This window comes from Acinonyx jubatus, chromosome A1, assembly GCF_027475565.1.
Source record: "Acinonyx jubatus isolate Ajub_Pintada_27869175 chromosome A1, VMU_Ajub_asm_v1.0, whole genome shotgun sequence".
Classification (NCBI taxonomy): Eukaryota; Metazoa; Chordata; class Mammalia; order Carnivora; family Felidae; genus Acinonyx; species Acinonyx jubatus.
Window position 1 is genome coordinate 69,289,849 of NC_069380.1, and position 19,689 is coordinate 69,309,537.

Here is a 19,689-nt window from a genome sequence, read left to right on the forward strand (position 1 = left end):
AAGGGACAGATACCCCATGCACAATCCCATGCAGACCACTCAGATCAAGAGAGAAGCTTGGAGAGTTGTTGGTTTGAAAACACTTTGTATGGCTGGGATATAAAAATCCAGGAGGTTTTGTGGGGTTTTTTTGTTTGTTTTTGTTTTTTTTTTTAAGTTTTGTTTGTGCAAGTAATCTCTACACCCCTTGTGCTGCTCAAACTCAGGACACCAAGATCAATACTAGCATGCTCCTTGGACTGAGCCTGCCAGGCACCCCAATCCAGCAGTTTTCTTTACAGTTCCAAGGATCAATACAACCAGAGAGGCTTAAGAAAACTCTAAAATCTATCAGAGAGGTTCCTGCAGGGAGTGATGGAACCTTATGACCAACCTAGGACAATCCCCCCACAAGCCTCAGGGGCGGGCAGGGCTGTTCCTGGGAGGTGAGGACCTGGGGAGCCTCACCAGGCATGCAGCCTAACTCAGCCACTTGCAGTACACAGCCAGTGTGGTGTCAGGGCCGAAAGGAGGGGCGTGCCCTGCCCGGATCTCTACACCGCACCGGAAGCATAAAATAACTGCTGTGAAATGACTTGTTACCCAGGGCGAGAGAAACCGGTGCTCGTACCCGGACCCGAGCACAGTTGGTGAGACAAGGCGAGACCAGAGTCCACTAGGGGGCGGTAGAGTGCAGCGATGAGGGCACAGGCTCTGTCTAGGAGCCCTGGATCAGTCCTGGCTTCTCCACTCAGCAGTTAGGTGACCTAAAGCTAGTCACCTCTCTGAGCTTTCGTTTCCTCATCAGTAATATGGGGATGAGAACAGAGTGTGTTCTGGTTAACACATGTGGCATATTGTAAATGCTGGGTTAATATTAGCTAGAATTATCATCCACTGATAGAGGGGGGAGGGCTGCCTCTGCACCTGTGCATCTCAGGGTATGTGTGCAGCAGGGCAAATGGGGACGCGGGCTCACTGGAACTTCCGGGCGAGGCCTGGAAACTGCTGCTCACGAAGTTGAGTTGAGGAATGAATCACCAAGTAGAGACATGTGACACACCAGGCCAAGGGCCACCTACCCATTCCTTCCAGCTGTAACCTTGTTTTAGGTCTTTCGAAAAAAGATTTCACTGTGGTAAAATACACATAATATAAAATTCACCATCTTCATCATGTTTAAGTGTACATTCGGTGGCATAAAGTACATTCATCACCAACATCCATCTGCATTTTTCTTTCTTTTTTTTAAGTTTATTTATTTTGAGAGAGAGAGAGAGAGAGAATGAAAGAGAGTGAGAGCACAATCCAGGGGAAGGGCAGAGAGAGAGAGAGAGAGAGAGAGAGAGAGAGAGAAGGAGAATCCCAAGCAGGCTCCACACTGTCAGCACGGAGCCTGATGCTGGGCTTGAACTCAAGAACCCATGAGAGTTGGAGGTTTAACTGACTGAACCACCCAGGCGCCCCCCCCAACAGAACTGAAACGCTGTACCCATTCAACAATAGTTTCCCATTTCCCCTCCGTGTTGTCCTTGGCAACTGCATTCTATTTTCTGTCTCTATAAATTTGACTACTCTAGGGACCTCATATAAACAGAATCATACAGTATTTGTCTTTTTTTAATGACTGGCTTATATAATGTCCTCATGGTTCATTCATGTTGTAGCATGTGTCAGAATTTCCTTCATTTTTAAGGCTGAATAATAGCCCATGACATGTATATACCACATTTTGTTTATCCACTTGCTGGGTCGATTGAGTAAACTTTTGGTTCCTTTTGAACCAGATGATCCATCAGGACTTTTCTGGGAGAAGTTTAACAACCAAGGGAATCCGTGGCTGACCCCTGAGAAGAGAAGAAATCTCCAATATGGAAAAAGGCCTAGGAGAACAAGAAATGATTTGCAGGCAAGGGAGGAAAGAAATTCAGCCAGTGTCCAGACCCTCAGGTGTATACACTTCCTAAATGTCATTCACATGGTTGAGAGGTGGCCCATCACGGTCATTGCCTCTCAGTTCCAAACCCGTGCCTCTCAACGTGGCTTCGTGATGCTAGGCTGAGACCCTGTGCACCACACATTGGGCTCTACCAATTAGAGGTGCTACAGGAAGGCTTCAAGACTAGAGGGAGAAGGAGGGCCCTGTGACCTTCTTTCTGCTTGTGATTCCTCTGAGCAACACCCCAACAAATGTCTCTTCACCCAGAAGGGGCAGTGCCTTCCTGTAAGAGCATCCGAATCCAGTTTCCAGGGGCTCCAACATTTGCAGACGCAGTTTTATTGCTCCCCACCATCACCAACCGGCCAGTACACCCTCCTCTGAGGGCTGGGAGCACCCCTCTAAGTGGTAAGGTTTTAATCACTCCAACCTCTTTCCTTTGTTTGTGTAGCCTGAGAGGTGAGGTGGTAGCTGCCTCCTCTGTGATATCTTGGAGTTGTCCTGGAGTAGTTATCAATTCTATATTCAACTCTCTCTTTCCAAGTTTTTGCTGTGGTTTTGTCTTCTGACTGGATTGCAACCAATGCACCCCTCCCCGCCAACCACGATTTCAAAACTTTAATGCCTTCCAGCACTGTGTCTCCAGAGCCTCCCTCTAGAAAGGGTGACCTGGCCTCCTGTTTAATCCGGAAAATTAAAGCTGGTTAGGTGACCTCAAACATGCCACCCCCCTAACACCAACCAATCTGTAAAAATTTCTGGAGCCAATTTCCTCTTCTCCAGTCTCAGAGGATAAGGCATTTTCTTTCTGCTTAATTCCAAATCTTCTATAGGTGCTTTTCAGCCCAACCCCTCCGATGTCCCCTATTCTCTCAATTCTTAATATGTTCTTTTCTAGGGATGGGTGAAAGGGTTGACAGGTACTCTTTTCCTCTCTCTTGTTAACCACATCCATATTTCCCCCAGAGCATGTCCACCCAGGTCTGAATTCCTGGGCAAGCTCTGCATTGCTAGAATCTAGCACAGTGCCTGGCAGGGAGGAGGCACGGGGATGACATTCAGTAAGTGTTTGCTAAATGGTATAGCAGACAGAGGGGTTATTCTTTACCGCTTGCTGAAGGCATCAATGACTGGGTGGGATTCTGTGGTTAGCAGAGCTCATGGCACACGCCGGGGGCCATGCGGTCCTTGGACCACCTGCACCAGAGTCACTTGGGAGCTTTATAAAAATACTGACTCAAAACCCACATTGATTAGGGTACATCAAAGAGACACAGGAGCCAACTGAACCAGTCCCCAGGGGCCAACGCTGAAATAATTTGAGCAACAAAACAAATAAAGTAGTATTGGGTTATAACCTGAAGTATAAAATAAATGTCCATGAGTCTATACCGATATAAACAAATGGTTGAATACATAAATGTGGGAGAAAAGACAAATTTCCCACGCAGAAGAATTCCAAGTAATTTATATACATACTACGTCCTCAGAGAAGTGGAACAGAACTTCCTGCTCAAGTGTGGGCTGCCCATAGTGACTTCCTTCCAAAAAGGAGAGTATGAAAGCAATGGCGGTGTAACATCTATAGCGGAGAAGCCTGACTGATACGACCTCAACCAGGTGATCAAGGTCAAGAAGAGCAGTAATGAGTCAGGTTGATAGTGTGTATACTTGACATTGTGTGATGAAAATAGGATTTTTACCTTTGTGGTATTTTCCCCAACAATCCATGACCTCAATCTTATCATGAGAAAAACACCACACAAGTTCTAATAAAGGTATAATACCCTGCAAGCTTCTTGACCAGTAGTCCTCAAAACTGTTAAGGTCATAGAAAACAAAGAAAGACATAAAACTGTCATGGTCAAGGGGCTCCTGGGTGGCTCAGTCAGTTAAGTGTCTGACTTTGGCTCACGTCATGGTCTCACTGTTCATGGGTTTGAGCCCCACGGAGCCTGGACCCTGCTTCAGATTCTGTGTCTCCCTCTCTCTCTAAAAAATAAATAAACATTAAAAAAAACCCTTTTTTTAACTGTCACGGTCAAGAAAAGCCTAAAGAGACATGACAACTAAATGTAATGTGGCACTTGGATGGGATCCTAGAACAGAAAAAGGACAGTAGGTAAAAACTAAGGAAACCTAAATGAAGTATGGCCTTTATTTCATAGAATGTATCAATATTGGTTTGCCACAAATGGACCATAGTAACGTAAGACGTTAATGACAGGAGAGTTCTCCTGTAGGGGTTATGAGAATTCTTTGAACTATCTTTCCAATTTTCCTGTAAATCTAAAGCTTTTCTAAAAAATTAAGACTACTAAAAATGTTTGTTTTTTTAAATGCAAATTCCTGGGCCTCCCCTCAGAATCTCAGGTAACGAGCCTCAGGACTCTGATTGTAAACAGGCATCTCACTGGTTTCGTGCACACTAATGTCTGAAAAAGTGTCTTAGAGACTCTCTGCTCAGAGATATAGAGAGCCCTTGCTTACTGTGGTTTGGACCCATGCCACCGTGTTGCACAACTCCAGGGTCACCATTGATATCATGTCCACGTTACAATGGTAATGGCACCCCCATGCCCCCATGGCACTGTGGAGTCGACATCCTGCACCTGTGGCCTTTCTGCAGCATGATTTTGATCAGTCTACATACATTAATGGGAGCCAACGTTAAACAATTGGGAAATTCCTTACTAAAGTCCAAAAGTCTGGGCTGCATTTCTGTTTTCCCCATTTCCTCATGGCATCCTGAGCAGAGCTTAGGAATACTCAACCCTTTAGATGGGACACATGCTAGTCAGTTCAACTGATCTCTACCAATCCCTCTTGTTCCTAACTCTTCAGAGACTGTTATTAGATGCCTGTATTGTTGACTTTTTTTTATGAAAACAACCAACCAAAAACAGTTCTCTGTATCTGGGTCACTACCAAAAGAGTGAAGAGGAAAGACAAATCCAGTAAGTCTGTGTTTTCGTTTTTTTAAATTTTTGTTTCACTTTTTGAGAGGAGTAGGGTGCAAGTGAGCAAAGGGCAGAGAGAGAGGGAGAGAAAGAGAGAGAGAGAGAGAAGCGGGGGCTTGCCTGAAGCGGAGGATGAACTCATCCGATGCAGGACTCAGACTCATGAATGGTGAGGTCATGACCTGAGCTGAAGTCAGATGCTTAACCGACTGAGCCTGTGTTTTTAAACACAGGGAAAAAGTACTTTCGTTTGTGTCCATGGGTGAATATTGCTGTGTGATTAGTGTGCAAGCTAGGTGTGTCCGTTAACGGTTTATGCCCAGCTGCTTCTCTACATGAGGCTCCTGTGGACACTTGAGGCATCATTTGGATCTCAGGCCAGTGAGAGATGCTGCAGAGATAAGCAGACCAGAGGTGGGGCCTGGAGGAATGAGGAGGAGCAAGAGAACTCTCCTCTCCCTCTGTTTGCTGTTAGCACACCCCGGGAACAGAGAGAGCAGCTGAGCTAAGCCGCAACCTGCATCCCTGGGACCTTCGTCAAACGGCATGATCACACTGTTCTGATTCTTCATTTCTAATTGCTGCTTTAGGAACCAACTGTCTCATGAGAGTTCTGGCACAAATAGACAGGCTCAATGTTGAGAACTTTTTTAGCCTCCTTGCTAACGTTCAGAGTATAATTACGGAAATGATCATGACAATAATTGCAAGAACTTACTATGGGCAGGGCCTGTCCTAAGTGGCGTTGTTGTTGTTTTTAATTGTTTTTAATGTTTATTTGTTTTTGAGAGAGAAAGAGAGACAAAGCGTGAATGGAGAAGGGACAGAGAGAAAGGGAGACACAGAATCCGAAGCAGGCTCCAGGCTCTGAGCTGTCAGCACAGAGCCCGACACGGGGGCTCGAATTCGTGAACATTGACATCATGACCTGAGCCAAAGTTGGACACTTGTTGTTTTTAATGTATTAAGTTATTTACTGCTCAGAAGACCCTTAAAGGCAGGTATTATTACTACCATCACTCCCTGTTCACACATGAGGAAAGGAATGGAGTTAAGGGTCTGGGGGTGTACACTTAGTCGAGAACAGAGCTGGGATTTGAAGCCAGGCCCCAGGCTCTGGGCGCTTCCCAGCTGCACACACCACCCAGCTCTCTTGAGAACTTGAGCAAATACCTAGAGTCATTCAGCAACTCCAGTGTATCGACGTGCCATAAAAAACAGAGAAGACACAATTACCTATTTCGATTTTATGTACATAACATTTTCGTGTTCACATTTTAAGATGATAATGTATAACATATGGTAACAGTATACAAATCATTTCTTTTTCTTTTTAATGTTTATTTTTTTTATTTTTTTTTAACATTTATTTATTTTTGAAAGACAGAGTATGAGTGGGGGAGGGACAGAGAGAGAGGGAGACACAGAATCCAAAGCAGGCTCCAGGCTCCGAGCTGTCAGCATAGAGCCTGACATGGGGCTCAAACTCATGGACTATGAGGTCGATGACCTGAGTCGAAGTCAGATGCCTAACTGACTGAGCCACCCAGGTGTCCCTGTTTATTTATTTTTGAGAGAGAGAGAGAGAGAGAGAGAGAACGTGAGCGGGAGAAGAGCAGAGAAAGAGGCAGACTCCGAAGCAGGCTGCACAGAACCGAATGCGGGGCTGGAACTCATGAACTGTGAGATCATGACCTGAGCCGAAGTCGGATGCTTAACTGGGCCACCCAGGCATCCCCAAATCATTTTTTTAAAATAGAATTGTTGGGGTGCCTGGGTGGCTCAGTCGGTTAAGCATCCGACTTTGGCTCAGGTCATGATCTCGCGGTCCGTGAGTTCGGGCCCCGCGTCGGGCTCTGTGATGACGGCTCAGAGCCTGGAGCCTGTTTCAGATCCTGTGTCTCCCTCTCTCTCTGACCCTCCCCCGTTCATGCTCTGTCTCTCTCTGTCTCAAAAATAAATAAACGTTAAAAAAAATTAAAATAGAATTGTTGACAGAAGACCTTGATCTTTTCATATTTGGCATGACGGACCATTAGCTGGAATTTATATAAACTACCAGGAATAAAAAGTTGTTCTATTAATTGGCTTGGAATAATTTTTTGTTTTTATTTATTGTTATTTTTTTTTCCTTTCAAGATTTTATCTAAGTTCAAGTTAGTTAACATATAGTGTAGTATTTGTTTCAGGGTAGAACTTAGTGATTCATGACTCAACACCCAGTGCTCATCACAAGTGCCCTCCTTCATGCCCATCACCCATGTAGCCCATCCCCCCACCTCCCCTCCAGCAACCCTCAGTTTGTTCTCCAGAGTTAAGAGTCTCTCTCATGGTATGCCTCCCTCACTGTTTTCATCTGATTTTATTTTTCCTTCCCTTCCCCTCTGTTCATGGTTTTGCTCCTTAAATTCCACATTATCAGTGAAATCATATGATATTTGTCTTTCTCTAACTGACTTATTTCGCTTAGCATAATACCCTCTAGTTCCACCCACATCATTGCAAATGGCAAAATTTAATTCTTTTTTGATGGCTGAGTGATAGTATGAAATAATTTTTAAAATGATACCTTTTAGGGGCGCCTGGGTGGCTCAGTCGGTTGGGCGTCCAACTTCGGCCTAGGTCATGATCTCACGGTTGGTGGGTTCGAGCCCCTCGTCGGGCTCTGTGCTGACAGCTCAGAGCCTGGAGCCTGCTTCAGATTCTGTGTCTGCCCCTCTCGTGATCATGGTCTGTCTCTATCTCTCAATAATAAATAAATGTTAAAAAAAATTTTAATGATATCTTTTATCTTAAGGACTCATGTGGATTGTTTTCCTTATCGATCTAACTCTGTGGTTTATTAGCAGATTGTGTTAGAATCTCTTTTCTTTTCCTTTAGGAAGTCTGGAATAAGAGATTAGACCTTGTCTGTTTTCATCACAAATATGTCGTGACCGTTGATATTTTATGCCTCTGCTTTATACATAGAGTCACATACACCTTTTAAACCCTATGGTGTAAGAATATATGGAAAATTGGCGAGAATTCAAAAAAAAAAGAACAAAAATAATCAAAGGGTTGAAAAACTACAGAAATATTTAGTCTGGAGAAAAGAAGGCTAAAGGTGTTTGAAAAACTCACTTCTGAGATGAATAACAAATCAGGAGGATAGTGAACAGATGTTCTAGCATTTGGTGGCTGGTGGAGCAGGTCTGGTTAAGGATACTACACAGAGCAACTGTAGGGGAATAAAACAGAGGTACCAGCACCAGAGAGCAGTGTTATAATGAACACTGGGGCATGTTTTCATTGGGAGAATGTAGGAGCACAAAGGCAGGGTTTATTAAAGGACACTCAGCCCAGAGGGACATAGGGTCGTAGGGATTTTCCAAGCTTGGTGTCAGGATGTCCCCACTTCGATGAGCATTCCTTCCTCCTCCGAGTCAGGCTCGCTCATGCAGGGTCCATCTGAGTCCCAGTTGGCCTAGCATGTTGGCACAGGGTAGAACCTTCCTGGCCTGCACATGAGGACACACTACTATCTGCTGGTTCAGAAAACTCAGGTTGCTATTCTTTTGTGTCTTTTTGGCCATTGGTGGGTCGCTTGTTGCTGAATAATCCCTTATAAATAAGTATTCCAATCCCATGTTTATATCCATAAGGACATAAACAATTGCCAAATCGGGACAATCACCTCACTTTAACCTTGTTACCAACCTCAGTTTCTATCATACATAATATCTCTGAACCAACATAAAAGGGAATGTTAAAGCCCCTTATTTATGTGGTTCTACCAGTAGAGGTTCTGAGATTTTCCTAGAACATAATTTATCTTTTTTAAAAAGTTTATTCATTTTATTTACTTTTAGTCATCTCTACACCCAACATGGGTCTTGGACTCACGACCCCAAGATCAAGAGTCACATGCTCTACCGACTGAGCCAGCCAGGCACCCAGGAACATAATTCATCTCACAATGGTTTTGGAAATCCTTTATTCACACTTGTGTGACACTACTCATTCATTGGGGCACGAGGTAGATGCTGGATATGGACAATGCGAAGCCCATCCCCTCGTCAGAAGCAAGTAAGGAGCAAGTGCAGCTTGATGCTTTCTTCCCCTCATTCATCGCATTCAATTGAATACATATTGAAGCCCTACTGTGCGCCAATCGCTGTGCCAAGCCTTAGGGAAACAAAGAAGAGAAACGGGCCCTGCTTGCGTTATGTGAAAAGGACAGGCAGTTACACAATGACCATAAAGTGGTGTGTCCCTGCTTTGATAAAGGAATATAAGGCCCAAGGTGCGACAGGAACCCAAATGCATGGAATTCAGCCCCCATCACGGAGCAGTGGACTGGAACCTCTCAAATTCCTCTTACCTAACATCAGAATTGGTCCTAGTGACTGGACCACAGATGCATCTGCACAGAGTTCAAGGTGAGTTGTGACTATGAAAGAGATTGGTACCGGGGAAGGGGAGAGGTTGGAGCCAGGTGACTGACAGTTTCTCCTTGATCCTGGATGGAGATGCTCCATAGCCTTAACTTGAAGCAATTTTAGATTTGGTGGATGTCATGGGCGGAAAGATTGTAACAGTGCAGCTTTTGGCTCCTGATCTTATCACCATATACATGGCATAGGAGATCAGAGAAATTGTCACCTTCGGACAATGGTGTTGCTATAAAGAGCATGACAAACTGAGTCCCTATGGTTGCCGGGCAGATGTAAAATCTCGGCATAGCTTTTCCCTAGGTAGAAATTAAGAAAGTGCAAAGGGAAACAGGTGAATTGCAGATGAAAGAAGAAATTTTAAATGTGAATTAAAGAAAAAAGCTGAGTGTTGCCTAGGGCTGCCATACAAAGCACACAAACTGGGTGGCTTCAAACAACAGAACTTCAGTGCCTCACAATCCTAGAGGCTATCAGTCCCAAATCCAGGAGTCAGCAGGGCTGTGCTCCCACTGAAATCTGCAGGGCAAGACCCTTCCTTGCCTTTTCCAGCGTCTGAGGTTTTGCTGGCCATCCTGGGTGTTCCCTGGCTTGCAGACCCAGCTTCTCAACTTCTGCTTCCATTATCACATGGTGTTGTCCCTGGGTCTGTATGAGTGCCTTCCTATAAGGAGAGCAGTCATACTGGATCGGGTCCTACCCTGCTCCATAATGACTTCCTCATAACGGATTACACCTGAATGACCCTATTTGCAAATAAGGTCACATTCTGAGGTACTAGGGGTAGGAATTCGATACGCTTTTTTTGGTTACACAATTCAACTAACAACACTGAGGGAGCTGAAGATGTAGATAACTACAATTAATCCAACTAGTCCAGAGCCCCAGACTTAAGTTTTCCATGAAAACTAGAAGGGCTAAGGTCAACAAGCAAAATTAAAAAGTGGCATCTGATATCTGATAGCCAATTTGTTTTGAGTACTTTGCTTCATATTGCCGGCTTATTTTCTGAAATTTAGGAAATATTTTCACGTGTTCTTCTTTCATTGGCTGCTGTGGTGGTGACACTTCCTGTGTATGCACATTTCGATTGCCTTTCCACAGATTTGCAATAATATTATCAATAATGGAAATAAGAATGATAAAAAATTTCCTACACTTATTTTTATGATGATCTTGCCTTGGAAAAAGGAGAATTAAAAGATCATGTGGATGCATTTTGTTTTAGGGCATTATGTTGAAAACATGAACATGAATCAATTTGAATCAATGTGCTACTACTGGTCAGCATGAATGGTCCATAAAGACACACAAGCAAGCACAACTTAAGTGTTTAACCCAACAATGACCATCACATGCCTGAGTAGGTCTTAAAAGTGAGAAAGTAACAGGGGCGCCTGGGAGGCTCAGTCAGTTGAGCATCCAACTCTTTGATTTCAGCTCAGGTCATGGTGTCACAGTTCGTGGAATTGAGCCCCACGTTCTACAACATGGAGCCTTCTTGGGATTCTCTCTCTCTCTCTCTCTCTCTCTCTCTCTCTCTTCCCCTCTCATGCATGTGCTCTCTCTCTCAAAATAAATAAATAAACATGTTTTAAAAACTGAGTAAGTGAGGAGACAAACCATAAGAAACTCTTAAATACATAGAACAAACTGAGGGTTGCTGGAGGGTTGTGGGTGGGGGATGGGCTAAATGGGTGAGGGGCATTCAGGAGGACACTTGGTGGGATCAGCACTGGGTGTTGTACGTAAGTGATAGATCACTAAATTTTATGTCTGAAATCATTATTACACTATATGTTAACTAATTTGGACTTAAATTCGAAAAAAAAAAGTGAGCAAGTGAGAGATAGGCTCCCACTTATGTTGAAACAGCCTTGAGGGAGGTGGGTGTTGGCCTTGCTCTGATGGACGGGAGGCTCCTGACCAGTTTGGGAAGAAGACATATCCTGGTCAGGAGATGAGATTCCGATGTTTGGCATATCTTTCCTGTTTTGATGATGCCCTGAGATCCTGCTTGCACGTTGGCAAGCATCTAGGGCAGCGACATCAAGCGGAGTCCCTTATGAAGTATCAGTCGGTAGCCATATCCATTAAGAGGAAGAAAATGCTGGCCCTACTAAAATGTCCTGTCCTGGGACAAGAGGTAATAGGGTAAAGGGAATTAGCAATTTGGTCTCCTGTCTTTCTTCCCACTTTTACTAGCTGCAGCCAGCATCCCAACCATATCCTTTCTGTCCATCCTGGAAGTCACTAGGGCTTCAGTGGATGACTGTCATACAAGCACCTGTGTCTCTCTGCCTAAGGGCTTTCTCTGGATGCAGGAGTAAATGAAGCAGGCTGAAAGTGCAGGTGGCTTATAACCCCAGGAGCAACACTCCTCATGAGGGAGGGCTGGTGGGCAAATAGCCCAGCTTTCTTGCCTGTTGGTGAGACATTGTTGAGGTGTGGTTCTGCTCAGTCTCTTAGAGGGTATTTAGTAGGATTTAATTCCTGACACCTACAGCTGTACAACCTGCTCATTATTATTTTAAATATTCATTTATTTTGAGAGAGAGAAAGAGCACTCATGGGGGAAGGGGAGAGAAAGAAACCCAAGTAGATAGTGCAGAGCCCACTGCAGGGCTTGATCTCATGAACCATGAGATCATGACCTGAGCCGAAATCAAGAGTCAGACGCGTAACCAACTGAGCCACGCAGGTGCCCCCGTAACTAGCTAATTATTGACTGCCCTCTTCCCTAGCTCCTCCCATGCTTCCTGGGATTGCCTCCCCAATACAGAGGTGGGATTTGCACCTAAATCCTTGTCTCAAGTTGGCTTCTGGGGGAACAGAAGCTAATAGCATTATATCCAATATTCCCTTTCATGGGGAATATTCAACTTGTTTAAACAACATAGATGGGCTGGGGGGCACCTGGGGGGCTCAGTCGGTTAAGTGTCTAACTTCAGCCTGGGTCATGATCTCACAGTTCATGAGTTTGAGTCCCACATCGGGCTTTCTGCTGTCGGCACAGAGTCTGCTCTAAATCCTCTTTCCCCCTCTCTCTGCCCCTCCCTGGCTCATGCTCTCTTTCTCAAAAATAAAATAAACATTAATAAAAACCAGAGTCATCCTGTCCTCTATCACCTTTCCTTGTTTAAAAAATATATATATTCTGTTTAACACCATATGTATATATACATATATATTGGGTGTGGTATTGACAGCACGGCAGTGGAAGCCTAGGAATGCATTCTGTTTTATCACTGCAGTATGACAATCAGCAAGATCCTGTCCACTTGATCAAAACCACTCTCGGGAAAGAAAAGTGGATAAGGAACAGAATAATCCTCTGCGTGTACAATTATAAATATTCTAATCCATGGTTAGAGTTATGGAATATCTATGGCCATATTGAGATAATTAAAAGCCTCTATATTTCCTGTTTATGTAATAATATACCTAAAAACAAGGTATAAGAAAAGGTCTTGGGGCACCTGGGTGACTCAATCAGTTAAGCACCTGACTTTGGCTCAGGTCATGGTCTCTCATTTCATGAGTTCGAGCCCCGCGTCAGGCTCTGTGCTGATGGCTCGGAGCCTGGAACCTGCTTTGGATTCTGTGTCTCCCTCTCTCTCTTCCTCTCCCCAGCTTGCACTTTCTCTCTCTCTCTCTCTCTCTCAAAAATAAATATTTTTTAAAAAAAGGTCTTATGTGTAGTGTAATCTGATGTATAATTTTGAAGATTACCTAAGACTGCATTATTCACATTAGACTATTCAAAACCTAATTACATTTTGTCAGATGTATGCATGGCATAAATGGCATCTAGCATCATGCTCTCAATCCTAAGTGACCCAACTCTCACTTTTATAACAAATATTCTGCGATTCTGCCTTTAGTATCCTTAATGAAACTCAAGGAAAATATATTACACATAGTTTTAATAATATAATATCCTCATGTTGATATAAAGAAACAAAGGAAAGAAATTTATAATGAAATAATACATATTTTCATCTGTAGGTGTTTGGGTGTGACCGTCCTGGAGGCACAATGCTTGCATCCACCTATAAGTATGTTAGTGTGTACAATACATAGAAGGAAGGAGAGGGGTGTCTGGGTGGCTCAGTGGGTTGAGCGTCTGACTTCGGCTCAGGTCATGATCTCCTGGCTCGTGGGTTCAAGCCCTGCCAGGAGCTCTGTGCTGACAGCTCAGAGCCTGGAGCCCCTTCGGACTGTGTGTCTCCCTCTTTCTCTGCCCTTCCTCTGCTCATGCTCTGTCTCTTCTCCTTCAAAAATAAATAAACATTAAAAAAAAAAAAAAGGAAGGAAGGAGATGAGAAACGATGCCACACAGGATGTATAGAAAAATGCGAGGGCAGAAGGAGGAGGCACAGAGGCACAGCAGAATAAAAGCTAGTGCGGGGCAAGTAAGTCCACGCCTGGTACCACCAGACCGGATATGTTTATATGGACATAAGAAAGTAAGTAACCTTAACGTAGCCCCTGAGAAAGAGAAGGTGGTCTGGGTGGGAAAGATGAGGAGGTGTGATTGTCTCACAAATGTGACAGGTTCTAGATGAATGATTTAAAAATACTTTCCTATGTTTGTTTGGAAGGGGTAGTGATGAAGTTTGACAGAAAACTGATCTCCTGTTCTGAAATGCCACCACATGGTAGGGCATGTGCCCCATCTCTAGGACTTAGATCCAGGAGACCACAGCCTTTCATATGTGATGGGAAATAGAGGTGAATCAGAAAAAGAAAAAGCTCTACAGAAATAAGGTGGTGGACTAGCGGGGGTACTGGAGGAAGACCAGGGGACAAACAGGCAAACCAACTCTTATCATTTCCCAAGTAAAGCCCCACACCATCATTTCCATATGCAAATTTCTCAGCGGAGCTTCCTCCTCATCCGCCCGTGAAAACCTGAAACCCCTATAGGCTGGCCCTGCCACCACTGCTCCACTCCGCTGGCTCGCTCGCTCACCTGGTGGCCTGCACGTGGTGAACCTGAGAACCCGCGCTACTTGCACGGAGCAGATGGTGAGTGATGGGGTCTGGGGCAAGTACCCCAGCCACCTCTTCCTCTGGTGGGATTGACCTGGGGGCACTGACTCCACTTGCCCACGGTCGTATAATTCGTCTCTACTGGCTTCCACCCTCCCACTGGTCTTCCCTAGGACAACTTCCAGACAACTTGAACTTTGAACTTGAAACTTTGTCTCCAAGTCTGCTTTTGGTGAGATCCAAGCTAAAAACAGATGGTGGTAATCTGAAATGTGTGTGTGTTTTTTTTTTTAATTAATTGATGAAACTTAATGAAGTTCTGATTCTGTTAAAAGAAATCTCAAACTTTCCATTACATTTTGTTGCTTTTGCAGGAATTGCCCCACTGCACTGAACCCCTCTGCACCCAAATATGCGGTTGGGAATATGGTAATAATCATGTTAAAGAAGGATGTCCCACATTAAAATCACGTTTTAGCTCATTTAACATTTCCTACAAACTGGCTAATATGTTGCATCATTTTTTTTTAAATTTTTTTTTCAACGTTTATTTATTTTTGGGACAGAGAGAGACAGGGCATGAACGGGGGAGGGGCAGAGAGAGAGGGAGACACAGAATCGGAAACAGGCTCCAGGCTCTGAGCCATCAGCCCAGAGCCTGACGCGGGGCTCGAACTCCCAGACCGCGAGATCGTGACCTGGCTGAAGTCGGACGCTCAACCGACTGCGCCACCGAGGCGCCCCAAAGTGGATTAATCATCTAATCTGATATTACAAATCCACACTGATCTTTAGATATAATCATTATATGTTTTTAAGCAGCATGAAAATTAACAATACAATCTCAAACCAGTATTTCAGACCTACCTAGCCTTAGCTGCCACAGATACTGGAACTGTAAAAATTCTGGGCAAGAAAGCATCTCTTAAAATGATAAGTTTGTTGGGACAGCTGGGTGGCTCAGTTGGTTAAGCATCTGACTTCAGCTCAGGTCATGATCTCATGGTTCTTGAGTTCAAGCCCCTCGTCAAGCTCTGGGCTGACGGTTTGGAGCCTGGAGCCTGCTTCAGTTTCTGTGTTTCCCTCTCTGTCTGCCCCTCCCCCACTTACACTCTTTTTTTCTCTCTCTCTCAAAAATAAATAAACACTAAAAAGATTTAAAAAATAAATTGAAATAAAAAATAAAAATAAAATAAATTGAAATTGAAATAAATTGAAAAATTTCATGATAATTCCTTCCTCTTTAGTAATCTCAATCTCATTTGCTCACAGTTTAAACACTTCATTTAACATTTCTGATACATGTGATATGTATCAAATCACTTTGTGATATTTTGATATCACTATTTAATTTTTCATTGATTGAAATAAAGATTGCATGTTCGTATCAAAGAAGAAATAAATTTTTTTTTAATTTTTTTTAACGTTTATTTATTTTTGAGACAGAGAGAGACAGAGCATGAACAGGGGAGGGGCAGAGAGAGAGGGAGACACAGAATCGGAAACAGGCTCCAGGCTCTGAGCTGTCAGCACAGAGCCCGACGCAGGGCTCGAACTCAAGGATCGCGAGATCATGACCTGAGCCGAAGTCGGACGCTTAACCGACCCAGCCACCCAGGCGCCCCGAAATAAAATATTTTAAAACAGTTTTCTTTGGAATACCGCCTTATTTCCATATGTAGTACAAGGCAGTCAAACTCCTTTTCAGGCACTGCCAAGATTGCAAAATAATCTTTTATTCGATAGCACGGATAGGATTCATTGATGTGTGGGTCTTTCACTGAGATTTTTGGTGACTGAGGCTGTCAGTGAATAATTCAATGACTTGCTAACATGGCTGTTGCTACTTTTCAGTTGTTTATCAACCCATGTGGTCACTGACCGTGGCTACTGCTGCATTTGTTGTGCAAGGACATTGCAAAAGGAAAAATGTGTCCTGTGAAATAATGTTTAAGAATTTAAAATTTTCACAACTCTGAGTATCTCTTGTCTGTGTATATGCAAGTACATTTTCTACTCAGTGTTTTTACTCCCATCAATCTTGCATTTGTGGTTAGCAGAATTTATTATCATGCAGGTTACTTCCACTCACACGCAACAGACACTCTTCTGTCTGTAGATCATGTCACGGCCCGTTTTCTACCGCTTGGGATTTCTCACAGATTCTTCTACATACAATATTGTTGCTCAACAGAACAGAAGAAATCTTTAAAATTTCCTACTGTCATAATTTATAACCTCTTATGCAACTGGTAAAATTAATTTTTCTCTTATATTGTTCGGATGACCACAGATTGCTATCATTTGTGCAGTTCAGTTAAGAAATGGTACCTATAGGATGTGAGGGTAATCTGACATCTGTCACCCCATGGATGACCAGGGTTGATTCGCTGATTTGGCTGGCTAGGTGGTTGTCCCCACTGCTCCATGTGCGTCCCTCCTGAAGCTTTGTGCTTGGTCCATGAGGATGACCTTCCCTGACAGAGGAGGACCGTTCTTGGGTCAAGGGTATACGATAACTGCGCTTCCCTGCTGGAACCTCCAGACAAACTCTCAAGGTCTATTTGTGGGAGAACATAGGGGAGTCCAGCTTCCAAGACTCCAGACACATCCAAATGAGGTGCTGCACGTGGCAGTCTGCCTTCTTTAAGAAAAAGAAGAGAAAAAAAGAAAAAAAATGGTAACTGTATCTTTCAGATTAGATTTGAAAGAAACATTTCAGGGACAATACTATGATTTTCAAACTTTCCCTAAATCTCTGAAGTTTCTACCTTTGCCAACTCTGTGTCTTTCTTTAGAAAATATTCACTTAATCTTGATGAGTTCACCTAGATAAATTAGAAAAAAAACCTATGTTTTCAGTATGGACACTTTCAAATATTCAATGGAGTATTCTCAACACCTTTTTAAAAAATATTTCACGTATATAAGAATATTTTTAATATTTTAAAAATCAGGCTAGATTTGTACACTTTGGGAAAGCTATAGAATCACTGAGTGCATTAGCCATACACAGAAACTGGTCCTGGTGACTTAAATGCAATAAGCAGAGTTGTTGCAGGTGGCCTGGAATTTTGAATTGGTGAACAACTCTTAAGTAAGTTTCAAATAACAATCAAAGCAGTAAATAGTTACATTCCTGGAAAGCTCTGCCAAGCACATGTTTACATATAAAATGGAATTGGTTCTAGATTCACATAAATACAAATAGACTTTTACCTGCATAAGAAGCATAAGTTGGAGAGTGAAAAAGAGGATAAAAAAGGGGTGCCTGGGCGGCTCAGCTGGTTAGGTGTCCGACTCTTGATTTCGGCTCAGGCCATGATCTCAGGATTCGTGAGTTCAAGCCCTGCGTTGGGCTCTGCACTGATAGCATGGAGTCTGCTGTTCTCTCTCTCTCTCTCTCTCTCTCTCTCTCTCTCCCTCCCCCAAGCACACATGTTCTCTCTCTCAAAATAAATAAACATTAAAAAAATAGGTTGGGGGGGTGCCTGGGTGGCTCAGTCAGTTAAGCTTCCCACTTCTACTCAGGTCACGATCTCATGTTTCGTGGGTTCAAGCCCTGCATTGGGCTCTGTGCTGACAGCTCGGAGCCTGGAGCCAGCTTTGGATTCTGTGTCCCCTGCTTGTACTCTGTCTTTCTCTCTCTCCCTCTCAAAAATAAACATTAAAATTATTTTAAAAAATACATTAGGAAGGAAAACAAGTATTTTTGTTTTTGTTTTTGTTTTTGTTTTTGGTAAAAGGATTGCGTCTGGCATTTACTGGACCCCGCGCAGTATTGGAGGTTGTCATTGTGACAAACAAAAATACACTTAACGGATTCCCAAAAGGCTCCTTGCTCAGTAAACATCTATTAAGAACATCATTAAATCAGTAAAAAGATGTAACTACACTTTAAAAAGCTTCCAGACCTATTTTTTCATAAATATTAGTTTCATAGATATCATATGCTGAAAATGCATTTAAAACACTTAAAGGCTGCTTTGTCCAAGGATTGACTGTCAACTCTAGGCATTATCTACTGATTCCTCCAAAAGGTTGCTGACTAGAATCCCTGGGAATTTGGAAAGGGGGTCCTCAGCCAGAATATGGAAATAGGATGTGGCTTACAAACTTAACGCACTGTAGCCATCAACTGATCAGAATTTGGTACTTTGAAGTTCGTGGTTCTTATTTTGGTTGTTGTTATTGGCCCCCTCTGCTGCTTATTAATCTTTAGGAAAAATTCTTTCTAGCTCTGTTCTATGAGAAGAACATTGTGTTAAAGGCAAGTTGAAATATACAGGAAAGGCACACATCAGTGATGTTTGGTCAACAGCCTTCCCCCAGGACTCCCCCTGGAGATTTGCTTTCTAATGCTAAACCCTTAGAGATGCTGTGTTTTATTTTATGAAAGGAAGACAATGCCTTCACACCAAGAGACTCAAAATGGGGAGGATACAACATTTAGTAAAACACCTCCCCGGCCTACTAGGGGCTTACTCTTTCAAGCGTATCACTACTACCCCAGTGTAGAAAGCAGATTTAGCAAGACATAGCAAGGCAAATGATGATTGCTAGTGATTGACAGAATTAGTTCTCCATAATACAAACTAGAGAAGTGACAAGGTGGAAATATAGGCAAGGACATTAGAAATGATATACACTGAGCGATCTGGGACTGCGTGATAAAGGTTGGTTAAATCACACTAACATAGGAATTTTCAACTTTGCGCAATGGACATTTGGGGCAGGAGAATTCTTCATTGTGGGAGGTGGTCCTTCGCATTGTTTAGCAGCTTCCCATCTGCCCATTAGATGCCAGTAGTGGCCCCCTCTCATGACTGTAACACCAAAAATGTCTCCAAGTATTGGCAAGCGTCCTCTGGGGGATAAATATCACCCCTTGTTGAGAATCACTGCACTTGTGCTTCTCGGACTTTTGCATTCAAAGCAGCTGAGGGTCTTGTTAAATGCTGCTTTAATAAGTCTGGAGGTGGGGCCTGGCACTCTTTAGTCCAAACAAGATCCCAGCTGAAGCCAATGCTGCCCATACAAGGACAGTGCTTGCTTCTTGGAGGATAAACCTACAGCTTTCAATATGTACGGGTTCAGAATGTAGAGTACATGTGCAAAGTATGGATCTTTGAAAATACTCTCAATCAAGGTCTGTGTACCATGTTAAGTTATTGTGCATTTAGTTAAGAATGTTGAAAAATTGAACATAAATAGGAGAAAGGTTTTGTCTTTTTTTTTTAAACTTCAGAGTGTTTTATCTCCTATTTCAGCAGTTCTCAAACCTTTTGATCTTGATCCTGAAATCTCTTCAGAACTCTCAAAGATAATGCAAAAGCTTTTGCTAACATGGGTTTATATTTATCAGTACTTACCATTTTAGAAA

The 19,689-nt window shown here is 43.2% G+C and overlaps 1 protein-coding gene across 1 annotated transcript in view; it reads left to right on the forward strand.

Annotated features, from left to right (window-relative positions):
* UBAC2 (UBA domain containing 2) overlaps positions 1-19,689 on the forward strand; it is a 251,911-nt gene that overhangs the window by 59,531 nt on the left and 172,691 nt on the right. The window contains exon 3 of the mRNA XM_027065152.2: positions 8,730-9,299. Within this exon, the coding sequence (XP_026920953.1) occupies positions 9,185-9,299 (115 nt within the window). The 5' untranslated portion in view covers positions 8,730-9,184. The remainder of the gene's footprint in view (positions 1-8,729; positions 9,300-19,689) is intronic.